The sequence below is a fragment of the Atractosteus spatula genome, chromosome 2 (genome assembly GCF_055471065.1).
Source record: "Atractosteus spatula isolate fAtrSpa1 chromosome 2, fAtrSpa1.hap1, whole genome shotgun sequence".
NCBI lineage: Eukaryota > Metazoa > Chordata > Actinopteri > Semionotiformes > Lepisosteidae > Atractosteus > Atractosteus spatula.
This window is the reverse complement of record NC_142707.1, coordinates 36379339-36395422: the sequence shown is the minus strand read 5'-3', so window position 1 is coordinate 36395422 and position 16084 is coordinate 36379339. Positions and strand designations below refer to the sequence as shown.

General features: G+C 36.0%; 1 protein-coding gene across 5 annotated transcripts in view; it reads right to left on the bottom strand.

Annotated features, from left to right (window-relative positions):
- Positions 1-3919: 3919 nt before the first annotated feature.
- The window catches only part of susd4 (sushi domain containing 4), a 28123-nt gene continuing 15958 nt past the window's right edge, over positions 3920-16084 (bottom strand). For 4 of the 5 annotated variants that reach the window (XM_088940277.1, XM_088940303.1, XM_088940311.1 and 1 more), the window contains 6 exons: positions 13632-13805; positions 11200-11388; positions 8562-8753; positions 7454-7598; positions 6446-6831; positions 3920-5403 (listed from right to left, as the gene is read on the bottom strand). In XM_088940277.1, coding sequence (XP_088796403.1) covers positions 5369-5403; positions 6446-6831; positions 7454-7598; positions 8562-8753; positions 11200-11388; positions 13632-13805 — 1121 coding nt within the window. In that variant the 3' untranslated portion in view covers positions 3920-5368. The remainder of the gene's footprint in view (positions 5404-6445; positions 6832-7453; positions 7599-8561; positions 8754-11199; positions 11389-13631; positions 13806-16084) is intronic. The other variant, XM_088940286.1, reaches the window with a different exon arrangement.

Sequence of the window (16084 nt, the reverse complement as noted above, 5' to 3'; positions counted from 1 at the left end):
GTGTTGTGCCAAGAGTTACATTGCTTCAAGCATCATTGATGCATTCTAATGTCAGTAACAGCTCTACTTACATATTGCAACTAGTAAAGGTTTATTCCACACTGAAAAGAGAAGAAAGGAAACACAAAACGTTTTGGCTGTGGAGCCTTCTTCAGGTGTGGCACCCGAATATTAAAATATAATAATACAATATATAAAATTAATAAGTACGCCTGTCTTGTCATCTAATGTGAACTTTGCCCTTGCTTTCCATTGTTGAGTTCTACAGTCTCTGGCTCGTAGCAGAGTTTGAAACTGGCAGGGCATCAAGCAGATCGAGCAACGAGAAAATTCACTATTTTCACACTCTGGTCGTTGCATTACTAACCTCATGATTCCACATTTTCTAATGAATAATACAATGAACATTTACTGTGGGGGTGGCCTATGTGATCTGCAAAGATCTTTCCGAATCCCTTCTGTTTTCCAACCATAGCAGGGACACCGTAGTCACAGAATATATTTCTTTATGTAAGTTCCCCTTTCCTGAAAATGATAACTAAATGACTTAAATATTGGAAACAATAGACTAACCCTACTAAAATTATGCAGTACAAAAATCTTTTTTTTCTGTGCCAAAGTGCTTTCATTGGGTAGCTTGTTGCAGAGAATTACAGAATAGTCATAGTTTTATGGTTTTTTTAACTTATTGGCTTATTAGACTTTTACAGCATTTGCAATTAAAAATCCCTTTGCGTGTCATTAATGGCATGCATGCCGTAGGCTGACGATTCCTGGAGTGGTTGTTAAAGGGACTTAGGTCTTGGGCACAGTAACTGCAATTGTGAATTGAATCCTGATGTAATTAAATTACCTTTCTAAATGCTTTTGCCTTTTGGGGTTTTAAGCAGGAGGTGTTGGAAGTTACCACAGTGATAACTGGCTTGTGGTGGCTAAGCATTCATACAGTAGGAACTTTACTTTTTGAATCCTTTGATGTCAATTCTTCCTACCATTGTGAAGCAGAATTAATCAAGTGTTGGATTCACCATAAATAAGAAATGTGGGCTAGATGTAGACGCACTGATGCCAGATCAGTTTTTCCCTATGTTGTATTGTTGTAATATGAATCCTGCAATAATTGATTCAGAGATTTGGTTTATGTGTTTGCATGAAGAGATGGGATGAACCATCTGTGGGTTATGACTAAAGACCTGTAAATCATAATCCCTCCTAAAAGGTGCGGATATGCTGTTCTTTGCCTTTGTTAATAGTTCTGTCCTTACCTGGTTTTTATTTCCCTGGTGAGTCTGTCTGACATTGTTGACTTGTCTATTAGTCTTTCTGTATGATGTGAAGACCTGCCCCTCCTTTTGTGTTACTGTAAATGCTCTGTGTTGTAGACTACAGTTCTCAGAAAAAGTTTGCGAATTTAGCTATAGGAAATATAATTTCCTATTTTACCCTTCTTGATCTGCAATGGGTCTTTTCTTAAATAACCAAAAGTTTTCATATTTACCAGTTCAATTTTTTCTGAGATGCAATCAGATGAGAAATAGAAGAAAATGAATAATTAAGAATCTGTGTATGTGAAATAATAAGTGAACCCCAAGTTTACACACAATTAAGGGAGTAATTAAAATCAGGTGGTTACATAATTGAGTAACAATTAAGCAAGGTCTGAGTCTGAGTAGTCTTGTCCTATATAAGGGTCATGTAATGGTAGTGGTGTAATGGTAAGAATAGGTCTCCATAATTCATGTTAGATCTTAAGAGACTTAAAAGAACTTCAGAAAAACAGTAGTGGATGCTCATCAGTCTGAAGAAGGTTACACAACCATTTCAGACAAATACAAGGGAAAATAATCAAGAAGGGAGTGACTCTACCCATTACCTTTCATTCTTCCAAGATCACCATAAGATCATGCACGAGGCCACAAAGAATGTCAGAGACCATAAGGATCTGCAGGCCTCTCTAGCAAAACATAGTGTTCATACCTCAACCATTACAAAAGACTGAGTGGGATTAGGTTTTCAAGGGAGGATAGCCAGAAAGAAAATACTGCTCTCTAAAAAGAACATTGCTGCCCATCTCATGTTTGTTAGAGACCTGGGTGACCTACAAAACTACTGGAAGAATGTTCTTTGGACGTACTTTACATGTATTGCATTGTACAAGTTCGCATTTCTGACCCCACCGAGAAACATTTTGTGTTGAAAAACTGAATTCTGCTTTCCTACAGAACAACCTGATCCCACCCTCAAACATGGTGGTGGAGTGTCATGGCATGGGGCTTCTTTGTGGCCTTGGGACCCGGGTGGCTTAAGTCACTGTTGGAATGATGAATTTGAAGATCTACGAGCAATTCTGGGGGATAATGTCAGGCCATCCATTCATTTGCTGAAGCTGACTTCAAAGTGGAGCAATAAAACTTACCTAAACAGATTGGTAGTTCAAGAAGAAAGTTTTCATTTTGGATTGATCAAGAACTGCTCATGCAAGTAGCCCCACACATGTCATTAGGAAGATGAACAAAATTCCTATGAGATGTTGATGTGAGAGACTGATAAACAGTAACAAATAATAACTAATTAAAAGTCATTGCTGCTCCAGTAGGTGCAATAAGTTACTGAATCTACGGGTTTACATAATTATTCACACAAGGATACTTAATTTAGACTTATTTTGTTCAATAATCTACAGTATATATATGTCTTTGTGTTATATGTTTAATTAGGTTATAATCGTTTATTATTAATGACAAAGTAATTAAACTGTAGGTCTAACATAAGAATGAGAACCAACTTAGGGGGTTACCAAATGTTTTCTTGACACGGTATATTGCAAACTGTAAATTTCAAACCAACATAATGTAGAGAGCAGCAATCATATGATAATAATAAAATAATCATCATCATCATCATCATAACTAGCGAATTATAGTTACAGAACAATTATTTGTAGAGGCAGACTAAAACATTTTTAATAGATTCAACCACAATGTTTTACAATAGATTTTTTTTAAAGGATTTTAAAATGTTTTCTATTGTGCTTTTACAACTGTTCTGGGTGAATAATTGCATTTAATGAATTATTGTTTCACTATCATGTTTTTTTTTATACTTTCCAATCAGTGTTTCCCCATAAGGAATTGTATGAAGGATGTATGTACTTTGTTAATCCATGATGCGATTTGATCTTTAACTGGCATCAGAAAAATATCCTTGCCCTTTACTTTACATACATTTACTGTATGTGACTGCATATTCCTTTGTTGTTGTTTTACCTTGATCTTTATTCTCCCTGCAGAAAACGTTTTTGAAAACTTTCAGACAATATACAGTACAAATACATTTATACTGAGAGGTTTAACATGTTCTTGTCTCCTTCTTTTCCCGAGAGCTTCCGAAGAGTTCAATAGCTTCAAGCAGACTTGTAAATGTAGTTCTTATGGAAAATATCCTACACATACCCTAAGCTTTGGTGTCAAACATCCAGGAGGATATACTGTAGTATCCTTTGGTTTTTGTTTCAACCTGAGTACTTAATTAAACAATTAGACTCATAGTTGTCTGATGATTAGGACTAATGACTAGACAGATGTAAATATTTCTTAAGACCTTTCACAGTTCATTTCTCACCTTATAAAAGGTACAGTCACATCTAAAACACCTCAAAGTCTCAATCTGACCTCAAACTTACAATTACAGTTATGAGATAATGAGACCAGCTCTGTAACTGAGACCAAACCATAAAAACCAAAACAAAATAGGCCTTCAGGCTGACATTGCAAAGATACCCTCAAAAATTAGATCTTGGCTGAACAAGGATGTTCAGGAATACTAAAACATAGCTTCATTCTTTTATATACAGTATTTAAAAACATTCCCATTCCATCTGTATTAGTTTAATAAAAATGCGACCCAGAAACATATGTTAATTTTATATTTATATTTAATGATAACTATAGAAATATAATGTATTTAGAAACAGATTTCGCAATGTTCATTTAATTTACTTGTCTTCATTTCTGGGGAATGTTCTAACAGTCAATTCTGTATACCTGACCAGCAGTGCAAACATTTTGTTCGGTTAAGAGTGAGAAGGTGTTTTAAATTACAGCTTTTTGCAATATGTATTTTTTCCATCCTACAAAATTGTAGACATAAATGTCAGTATAAATCAGTCATTTGTAGAACAGATCAGAACCTTTCATGCTGTAGTTTTTACACTCACATTACTGATTATAAGTGATCTTATAACATTCAATTTAAACATTTGTAAGTGGATGCAACACTTTTCTGCTAAATATTTCTAGTTCAGCCTTGCTTAATTCCACCTTGATGTAGCATAAAGGAAAAACACTGAATAAAAAAGTGATGTGAATACACAAGCCATCCACAAAACACACAGGTTTCATGTTCTGACCTTTCGATTCATTCTACCCTTTTAACATCTTTGGAATTAGCCAAGCGATCACTGACTGTACATTTTCACACCCTTGATGAAAAAAAACAAACATGCAACCCATGAAGAGGACTTTTAGTTTCTAAAAAGAGAAACAATAGTTTGCTCACTACAAAACACAAAGATTATGGAAGTAGTTTGGCTAAACAGTCACAGATTTAACACATTTTTGCTTCATTGGTTTATAATAATCCAACAGTGAGCATTGAAAGATTTCCTATGGCTGATTTACATATTTCCATGGATGACACCTCATTAAAATATTTAAGCACATAAAGGAAAGAAAAGTTAGGGATCGTCTGCACATACTGTATAGATATCACATCCTCTATTAGAGAATTAACTCACAACGAACATTTGACAGGTGGCACGGTGTTACATGGGGTATCATTGCTGCCTCACGGCTCTGGGGGTCTGGGTTCAATTTTGGACCTAGTGCTATCTACTGTATGTGGAGTTTTTATGGTTTCCCCTGTATGTTTCCAGTGGTTTTCTTTGGATACTGTAGTTTCCTCCCACATTCCAAAGATAGACTTGTAGGTGAACTGGTCCAGCAATGGAATGCCCAGGGTATATCAAACCCATTGCTTGCCAGGATAGACTATGGCTCACCTGTGACCCTGAATTAGATGAATTGGTTAGAAAATGGATAGATGGATGAATATATGATCCATTTCTGTTTCTAACTGGTAATGTGTTTTTTTATGCTTAACCACACTGGACAGCATTATCTGTTTGTCACTAAGCATTTTCTGGGTAAGGTGATTTAAAGTGCTGGATCATTTAAGTCTTTGCTATAAGGTTAGTGATCAGATAGATAAGAAGCTGAAAAAGATTCATAATCAGTAAAGAAGTGTGTTCTTAGATGTGTATTTCAAATAAAGGGTTTGTTCTGAAATCTGAACTCTGAATAAAGGAGGATTAATAGCCTTCTTCTTCTTCCACAAGTGGTATTTCTGAAAGAGAATAATAAAATGATGCATTATAAAAAATGATTGCCTACTATTCATACTGTTATATGTATTGAAATAAATTAAATATATCACATTTTACTATATTTCAGTCACCTTACTTTGAAAGAATTGTGATAAACATCATGAATGGTTGTCATAATAAGCATGGGCTGCAGAGATTTTGTTTATTGTAGTGGTTTAGATTTCCTTTTTTGTAAGACAATAGTACTTGCAAATGATAATTTCCTGAAAAAGGACAACCACTGAAGGGATGAACATTGCCCTCTGACAATCAAACCACTGCTGAGATTCTATGAGAAAGACGCCTGAATAGGCCACTTAACATGAAGTGTAAGATCCAGTCACCCAAATGAGTATTCTCTTTTATTCACAATGACACAATATGTGTACCATATCTAATGTTTCCTTTCAATTAAAAAATGACTACTTGACATTTAGCTGAATGTATACGAAGACTGTGGAAAAGGCACTATGATGGAGAACTAGGGAGCAATAATGGCAAGAACTTTGGTACTGTATATCCTCCACTTCATCTTTATTCAAGCCAATTGTGTTTCTTCTATACTTTCATACTGCACAATGTACTGTATATGTGAAGAGGATGAAGAGAGACTTGTAGATAATCAGAGGCCTCCCAAATGTTTGTAGTTGCATATTGCACTCCATGCAGAATGTCTCCAAACCATGCCTGCCTCACCCACAAAGCTCTATAATAGCATGACACTCCTAAGCCACTCTCTGCAAAGACTCACCCACTGTGTCTGATACTCTAGGGTAGGGCGTGTGTTCACTTTTTAAACCACTTTTTAATGAGGAAATGTTTTCACTGATAATACTGTAATTTTAAACTGTAAGATCCAGCTGGAGTATTAAATAAAATGTGACCACTTATTAGTTTGACGTTTTAGAGTTATCTGAAGCAAGTTGCCTTCTCTTTCAGGGAAGCAATGTTGAATTACACAGTAGTGAAATTATTTTTGCATGTAATAATTTGTGCATGCATGTCATAGAGAAATAAACATACCATCTGCTATGTCAATGCTGGGACTTGTGGAAGCCGTGTCTGCAGTGGATGTCATAACGTTTGCTCTCTCCGACATGTTGTTCAGTCCCCCCGGACACGTAGACGACGGACATATACTTTGGAGGTGTTCGAAGGAATCTGTTAGGCTTTCGCAGGTTTCATACTCGCTGGTCTCGGGATGCACTGCACTGATGCTTTCAACATGACCGGGATAAGCAGGAGGTCCCTGTTCTTCAACGTGCAATGATTCCCCTTGTCCAGCAGGGGGCGGGAAGCTTGGTGGCAGAACATTACTGCTGCTCACAGCCTCATCGTAGGAAGGCAGCAGTACAGGAATGCCATCTACCACTACAAAATTGGGAGAACTTGCACCTTGTTGTCCGTCTCTGTGGGAAAGCATAACACATACTGTTGATTAAGAACAAAAAATCATTTCTCACAAAGATTGTAATTCAGTGGTTCACGAAAGGTGCAAAATCAACTTCCTTTTCTGTTACATAACGAAAAAAGCACACCCTTGCACTTATTTTCATTATTATTAAGGAAAATAGTAATTATTTTGAGCTCAGAGCTTCAGAACTATGTAGCTCTACAACATCTCTCAGTTTCAATTTTAGAAGAAAAAGAGAAAGCAAATGGATAAGAAAATGGATTGAATGTTATCACTTGTGAAGCCTAGAAGTGAAGAACCTGGAGATGAAAACATTAATTTTATCACAAGATTTCTCACAAATACATCTATGACCTTGATTGTTTAAACCATTTGTTCAATAAAGATATGACAATGTAAAATGTTCTGTGTTACTGTTTTTATTAATTATTATGACTTAGATGAAGACCAGATCACGATCAGAGCCATTCATGCAGAAATCCAGATAATTTGAACTGTAATTGGATTGGACAACTGCCACTCAGAAATTAACTTATGATATTTAATGTCTAGGGCTCTAGAGTATTCCCTTACTTGGATTAAACTTTCTAAGCATGTGTATAAAGAAATGTACAGACCTCAGCTGACAGTGAGTCTTGCACCTGAACTGGAACACTTTGCCAAGAATGACAAGGAGCAATGCCAGCAACACACTGGTAGCCGTGAATGCAAACACCTTCCATGTTGTCAGCAGAGATTCCTGAGAGTTTGGCCAGGATGGCTCTGCAGAGGTAAAGACATGCACTGTTTTGGATTTATAAGTTTAAACCATTATACATTTTAAGAGATACTGTGTTGCATTGACAGTCTATCAATTTTTGTTTGAAGAGAAAAAGGTAATGTAAGGTAACTGAATAAAAGTGAAATTGACTATTTAGGTGACTCTTCTTCATTTCAATGCCTGAATTAATATCGTGCCACATCACAGTTAGATGTGATACTTCATCACTGCAAATAACCAACATCATAAGAAAGTATTTCCCCTCACCATTTTGTTAAATTAAAAATCAAATACAATATACACATTTTTTAAAAATGAATATTCTACTTAAAATTAAAAACCAAGTATTCTTTTATTAGAATAAAAAAAACGTATTGCTGTTTTAAACATTAGATTTATTTCCCTTTCACAAGACAAATACCTCACTATAATGGTAAAAAGCTATTTCTTACTGTTTATTTAAAACTTTAAATTTCTCATACAAAAGACAAGGTACACCCTGGTTTGGTTGGTTTGTCTGTTTGTCCGGTATCAAACAATATCATCTTACTAAGTAGGTAAGTAAAACCATCATCTGATTAACTTTAATTATATTAATTAGGAATTAATACTGATTAAAACTGTTCTCAATATTTTATTTTTACAATGTACATTCAGAAAAAATAATCATTAAAAAATTCATAATCAATTATTATTTCTGCCATTCAGAAAAAATAATAATTAAAATCTGGGGATCTACTTGGATTAAAATTATACTGGGTTTGGCACAATCATCGTATTTATTTTGTAATACAATGTTTACATTATTATCATTAATATTGATGACATTTGGAACTTTTTCTTCCTTCTCTTCCTGGAATCATTGTCAAGTTAGAAAATAATGTCAATATATAAAAATCTAAAAAGTTTATTTAAAATAAGATTTTTTTAATTAAGCAGAATATTTGATACTTTGTTATACCTACCTGATTTAACACAATACACTTGAATGTGGGGAAACCACTGCCCGTACTGACAGGTGATATACCTGTAGTCATTAGCTAAAGAGTAGCCAGTGTCGCAGTAGAACTCCACCACTGTACCGTGAATATACCTGTCACAGGGGTTAGGGTGGCAGACATAGTCTCCATGTTCCACCATGGGAGGCAAGGGGCAAACTGAAAATCAAGATACATTTTATCACTTAGGTAAGCATACATTTCTCTTACTGTATAAACAGTCTCCCAGGCAACTAAATTCAGTATTATGCAGTAGCATTATGTATTATTATGATTATATAAGCTGGAGCCTATTCTGGCAAGCAGCAGGTACAAGGCAGGATACGCCTTGGATGGGACGCCAGTCTATCACAGGGCACACCAACAAATACATACTCACACCAGGGCCAGTTTTCACAGAAGCCAGTTAACTTACCCGTATGTTTTTGGATTGAAGACTTTGGACTTTTTTTAAATTGGAGCACCTGGAGGAAACCCACGTGAAAACAAGGACAACATACCGTACAAACTCCACACAGATAGCACCCCAGGTCTGGAATTGAACCCAGGACCCCAGTGCTGTGAGGCAGCAATGCTTAGTACTGCACCAATGTGACACCCATTATTATTTCTGTTATTAAATATTATAAATGCTGCTACGGTTTTAAATCCTTTAGGGAACCTTTTGCTTTTCCAGTGACATATGATTCTGAAGAACCTAAAATCTAAAAGGGAAATGCTCAGCAAATCAAGATCTGCAGCTGGTCAAGCAGAAATCTGGAATTAATATCAGAGATACACAAGTGCTCCAGAAAATAGCAGAATACCACAATGTTTGGGGCTGGGGGCTTTAATATGACTGGGCCCCATATCACTTAAATACAAAATTGAGCCTCCAAGCAACATTCAGCAGTCAGCATTATGTAGCACATTGTCTATTATTATTGTTGTTGTTATTGTTATGTAGTTAGTAATATCCTAGTAATAAGTTACTTTACTGTTAAAAACAAACAGAACAAATTGTATTGCACAGGCAATTGTGACATTTGGTGTAGAGGGTGCTGTATCATGAAATGCTGAAATGTGGTTAAGCCTTAGGAAATTAAGGTCTTGTTTTTATTTTGCTTGTTTTAAAGCAACAGTGTTAAAAAGTGAAAGTCATGTTCTGAGAAAAGGAGAAATTAAAACTGAATCCAGTGATACAGTAAATGTAACATTCAGTGTCTTTCAGACATTAATCCTTCTTCTAGATTATTGAACCGCAAATGCTGAGCAACAAAACGTACATGTATAGACCCAATTAACAAGGTCTAAAAAAGAAAGAAAGTGATGCAACTGACTTTTCTTCTTTAAATTTAGTTAACCACAACGAGGAAATAAAAGAATTGCTGAAATCTCTTCTAAGAGGAACTCCTATAATTCATGAGGAGATAAAAGAATTCAGATCTTTTATTTGTGTACAGTATACTATTCTACCCAATTTTCTCTGTAAAATCTGAAACTATTACAAAAAAAGTCCAACTCTTACATTGCTTTATAACAAAATCTTTTTATCCTTCATCTTCATTTTTCAATCACATTTCCTTTTGGAAAAGTTCTGTTGAGCCCTCTGAAGAACTGTACATCAATCTTTAAATAATTCAAAAGAATAGTCTTTATCATTGATTTGATACTGCTTGATATTTCCTTATCGGTTTATGCTTTATTATTTAAGAGCCAGCGTTTTGCAATTTATAAGGGACACTGTTTGCAACTTGCACAGCTAGAGCTGCTCAGCTTCACTCCACAGTCTTTTTCACTCAAACTACCAGATGCCATCTCTTATGCAATAAGAGGCCCTTCACACAGCAGGTTAATGTAACAAGCATGCAGGAGGGCTGGTTCCAGTTGAATAAGGATGCATGCTTGTGCTCAGAAAGTGTATGGTGTAGATATAGTAGTTATAAGCAGTTATAGAGGAAATGACAAATGCAGATGACTTATAATCAGAAACCATTCTATGGGACTACCTACAGTATAATGTTAACAGTCTTATCGAAAAAAAAAATACTTAAAAAAATGTACTTAAAATTCATGCCTGCAAAATACTGACAGGATAACTGTTGTTTTTTTTTGTTGAAGCAAGTTGAGCAATTAAGACGTAATTTAAAAATGAACATAATTTTTCCAAGTGACAACATGCCTTCAGCTTTTTTGCTCTGTGCTTCAAAGTTCTTCAGTTCATTGCCCCTCTTACTTACTCCTTTAAAATACCAAGACGGTATTCTCATGGGGTATTGCAGAATGCAAGAAATCCAAGGAACATCTTAATGGCGACAGATTGTCAGCTTGCATTTACCAAACTTTTCTACCCTCAACATTTGCTTTTTCAATATTTTTCAATATTGCTTCCAGTCTTTACGTGGAAATTTGGTCCATTGTTAATCTTAATGCATATCCTTCCATTGTAAATCAAAGGTCAAAATATTTTTTTAAAGAAACATGTCCCAAGCAAATGTAACGTGTCTATCCATATTTTAAACAGACACCGAAGCATCTGTATATAGTCCTTGCTACCTAAATCAAGACAATGAAAATCAACAGTGTTATGTTATTCCCTTGTTCATAAACATAAACTTGATGTTACCTTCAACATCAAGGCACCTTGGTGGGATGTCTGACCAGATGAGGTTGTACATACATTCCAGGACCTCTGAACCATCCAGTTTATAGCCTGGAAAGCACTGGTAACGCACCACTGTTCCCACCGGCACAGAAAATTCAATTTCCGAAATGTTCATGTAGCTGTGAGGAGGAACCACGGGTCGCAAACAGCCTGCAACATATGGGGCACACCATCAGCACAAGAAGCATCCCATCCACAAGGAGCATATCGATCTTCACGAAAGTGAGAACTGCACTTCAATGTTTGTAAATACACACTTAATAACTGACAGCAATAATCAGTTACCTCTGCCAAATCTGTTTTTTCTCTTTATCCCCAACAAGCACAGGATTTTAACTGTTAACTGTCTGACAACACATCATTCCAGTATTTGTGCTCCATTACAGGAGAACAAAACACTTTGCTTAATTTTAAAACCCTTTCAAATGAAGGGATACAGTCTAATTTTTTGCAAGCTTTAAGGGGCAGTTGGTACCATCTGCTTTTTCTTTGATGTACAGTAAGTTTGAGTGATTCTATGTTGTTTCTATTTTAAAAATAATTATTCCATTGAAAGATGTTTCTGTAAGGATTCCCTAAAGCACTGTAGGAAGGATGCCAATAAATCATTTCTAATATGGTTTCTTTGTCAAATGTCTTATCAACATGACATGTTAAAGTGCCAGTTGACTAAGACAGAGAATCACAGGTTGCAATTTGCCAGCTTGGGTTTGTAACAGTTAAGTTAACCATGCTTACAATGAAGAAGTAGCACTTATTGACTGTTATTTGTTCCAGCATCTGAAGCCTGTGCTCGGCGGTACACAGCTTCAAGGCAATGGTTTCATGGAGCATTCTTTCAGTGAGCTATTTTATGCAACAGTTATACTGATTGTTCCTTTACTGATTTATACCACCTACTGTAATTCTGTTCTATTGTGATATGTAGCCAACTAATTCTATTCAAGCCACACACAGTGACTCATCAGGTCCAGAGCTGGTTTCTACACATGAAGCGATCAGAGAGCATATGACTTTCAAGAGAGAGAGGAGACAGCATCTGCAGCCTAGTACAAAGCATGCAATGTGGATATACAGCTTACAGTGGTGACAACAAGCCTGAGACTTTCACAGCAGAACTGCATCTGATCAACCTTGTTGAAGACAAAAATTATCCAAAATCATGAATTTCTTGTGTATTCGATAAAATGTCAGGCCACTTTCCTGAGAATGACTTGATGAATTTGTGACAGCCCCAAGGGAAAGGTTTTTTTTATCTGCAGTTTAACCACTCTGTCTGTCAAAAGTATTCAGCCCCTTTTGTGCAAATACAAAATGATCCATGTAGAGTTTTTAAAGTTAATATTGTATTCAAAACATAAATGCTCAAACTAAAAACTACCCTTGACTTTAAATTAGTTAAAAATTCAACAAAAACAAAAGAGAAAAAAATGAAATAAACTGAGAATTTTTCTGACCTGTAAACTCAACATAACGTGTGATGGAAGCAACTTTGACAGCAATTACAGTCACAAATCTTTTGGGGAAAGTCTCTACCAACTCTACCAAAACATCATTTTGGAGCAATTTTTTCCCCTGTCATTTTGGTAGATTTATTCAAGCTCTCTCAAGTTGCTTGAGGATTTCTTTGTACAGCAGGTTTCAAGTCTTTCCATTTTTTTAGTAGAACGGGTTTTCTAAAGTGTTTATTCTGAAAGAACCATTATGAGGCCACTTTGTGTATAAATTTGTGTAGCTCATTAAGGTATTTTTTTGCATAACAAAGTGTTTGAATACTTAATCATGACTTTTCTATTTTTCTTTTATATTATTTATCTATTCCCTCTTTTGTATTTATTGTGTGGAATAGGTTGTGTATAGAACAAATATTCAATTGCCACTTCAAAGTGTCATAACTGCAAACTTTAAAGCCAACAAATGTGAAAACTCACTATCACGTGCAATTTTAGAGGTAAATGTGCTGGAAAGAGGATTTCTGTGAAACATCTACCATTTTTACCTTTACAAGCTTTTACTAAGCACTACCATTGATTAGATTTGTATAGTCTGAATAATTTTAAAAGGCACTGTAGTCACCAGCATACTGTAAACTGTAAACTGCACACATGTGCTGTTACAGATAAGTATGCTATAAATGTGTCCAAACTCTCCATTTTCAGTACATACAAACAAATCCTTGTAACTTAAAACATACTGTTAAAAAATCAGATTACTTGAGTGCTATAACTGGACTCAGTAACTGTCTGAATAAAAAGCACATAGTAGCTTTAACAGCAGGCATCATGGGAGAAAAACTTTTGTTTAAGGGTCTGAATAATTTTAAGGGTCGAATAAGGGTCTAAATAAGTATATATCAAATATAATACAAAAACATTAGAAAATGATATTGGCACCTTGACAAATGGGCAGGCTGTCCCATGTTCCATCATCCTGGCACATTGAGACCATGTTATCCATATCCGGATACCGTATCTGGAATCCTTCGTGACATCTGATTATCAGTTTGTCCCCCAGTCTGTAGGTTTTGTTATGAATATCTGCATCTTCAATGTATGGAACTAGACAATCTGCAACATCACACAGAAAACGTATCTGTAGGAACAGTGTATTAACCAGGCTGCATAAATTAGGAATAATTCTTGTAATATTGATTGATTAAAAAAACTAACCAAATCAATGGGTTATGACTACTTGTGGTTCATACTACTTTGTCAGTGAATTGTCAAAGCCTTAAAATGATTAATGACAGGTACACAGATGAAGCTTTTGCAGACCCAAGTTGTCATGGAAATGATCTACATAGCAGTGGTACACATCCTGCCATTAACAGTGGGAATAATGCTGATGGATAATTGCCACACAAACACCTTTGTATCATGACAATTGTCAAATGATAAAATCTCTTCTGTTGTATGTGAAGACAAATGTTGATCATTCAAAACTGTTTCCCTTATGAAAAATGCAGTGATATCAAACCTTTGTAATTTAAATCAACATTTCAATTACAAACATTCCTAATCTGCTTTATACACAGAAAAACAACTAGGTTATAGAGGGGACCTGTGTTAATGTACAAGCTGTCAATTCACAAGCAGGGTAATTTTACACTGAAAAAGAAAAAGGAGAACAATGTTTGACCAAATACCTTAAGAAACTTGTTCTATTTTTTACTTTTTAATTTGGAATTAATATCTACTTGTGCCAAGGTTTTCTTTGTCAAGCAATAGCGCTTGCAATTAAAATCATTTAAAACCCTTCGTGATACTGAAAGGACATTACACATATTAGAAATATTTTAATTAGCTATTTAATGTCCCTTCTTAAAAAGTAGATAAATAAGTAATAATAATAATTGCTTAGACTTATATAGCGCTTTTCTGGACACTCCACTCAAAGTGCTTTACAGGTAATGGGGACTCCCCTCCACCACCACCAATGTGCAGCATCCACCTGGATGATGTGACGGCAGCCATAGTGCGCCAGAACACTCACCACACATCAGCTATCAGTGGGGAGGAGAGCAGAGTAATGAAGCCAATTCATAGATGGGGATTATTAGGAGGCCATGATTGGTAAGGGCCAATGGGAAATTTGGCCAGGACAAGTAGGTAAAACTAGTAACTGATCTAAGGCATACCTTAGCTATGCAACTCAATACCATTTCAATGGGATAGTTCAAGAAATTTGATCAACAGACCTCATGTTTTCCAAACCACTGACCAAAGGCAAGTGAAGTGTTTCAGTTTTACTCACTATGTCAGGGAGCTGGGAATACAAGATGAACAACACAAATTTACACGGCAAATGCATTCCTGAAAGATGCTATGTGTCTTGACATTGTTTAAATTAAAACCAATTTCTCATGAGAATGCACATAAATGTGTAATTTTAATATTGATATCAGAGTTACACACATCATGTTTATGTTTATGCCCAACATTGCTTTAATTTGCTAGTATTTTCTTAGTGTCATTTTTTCTGCTTTCAGAATTTTCTAAGAAGTTAAAACATTGTCTGCAGCTACAGTATCCCTCTTGTCAGGGTAATGTTCTGGCCAGGACGTAGGTCATCCTCAGAGAGAGACAGCACATGTCTATTGCCCGAAAACACTAGAAATGAGCAACCAACGGTGCTACCGAAACATCTGGGAGACCCTACAGCGCAGTGGCACTATTTCCCTGTTTGTAAGGAGAAAGGTCTTCGTTCCAGCAGGCTGCTGTGGTAGAAAGGTAGACTCAAAGGGAGGTCATGGCCCTCCCATTCCCTAGCAACCCCAGGAATAAACAGAGAACTGCTAACAATAGCCATGGAAAATAATAATACAAGAAAATGTGTAAACAAGAGGTGGTAATTTAGGTTTTATAGATTGCTTGATTTTAGTTGCTATTATTCTAGCTGGCAAAGCTACTCATCTAATACTCAAATGTCATGGAGCACTTGACATCATAGGAGCACTGACGTAGTAGTGCTAGCTGACGAAGGAAGATGTTTGCCTATTGCTAGGAAGACTCCTTGGCCTTGAAAATCTTCTGCAGTCTGCAGTTCTCAGGGGCTCAAGAGTGTCATAAGGTTTAGGAGCCACAGAGTGCAGATGTGTTGAGGCTGAAGAATCTGGAGAGATCCACCCTTGGGCCTTTAGGTCCCAGGGATGCTTTTCCACGCTGATAATCAAAAGGTCAAAACATAGGAACTGAAAACAAAATCAAATCCTGTGGAGACCAAAGGGTTGAAAAGCCTCAAGGATGCTGTCAGCACTGAGGCTAGATTCCTTGCTGAATCCTTGAAAGCATCATCCCACTGTAAAGACCACAGCTGACGAGTTGATCTTGAGGATATGGTTGCCAGT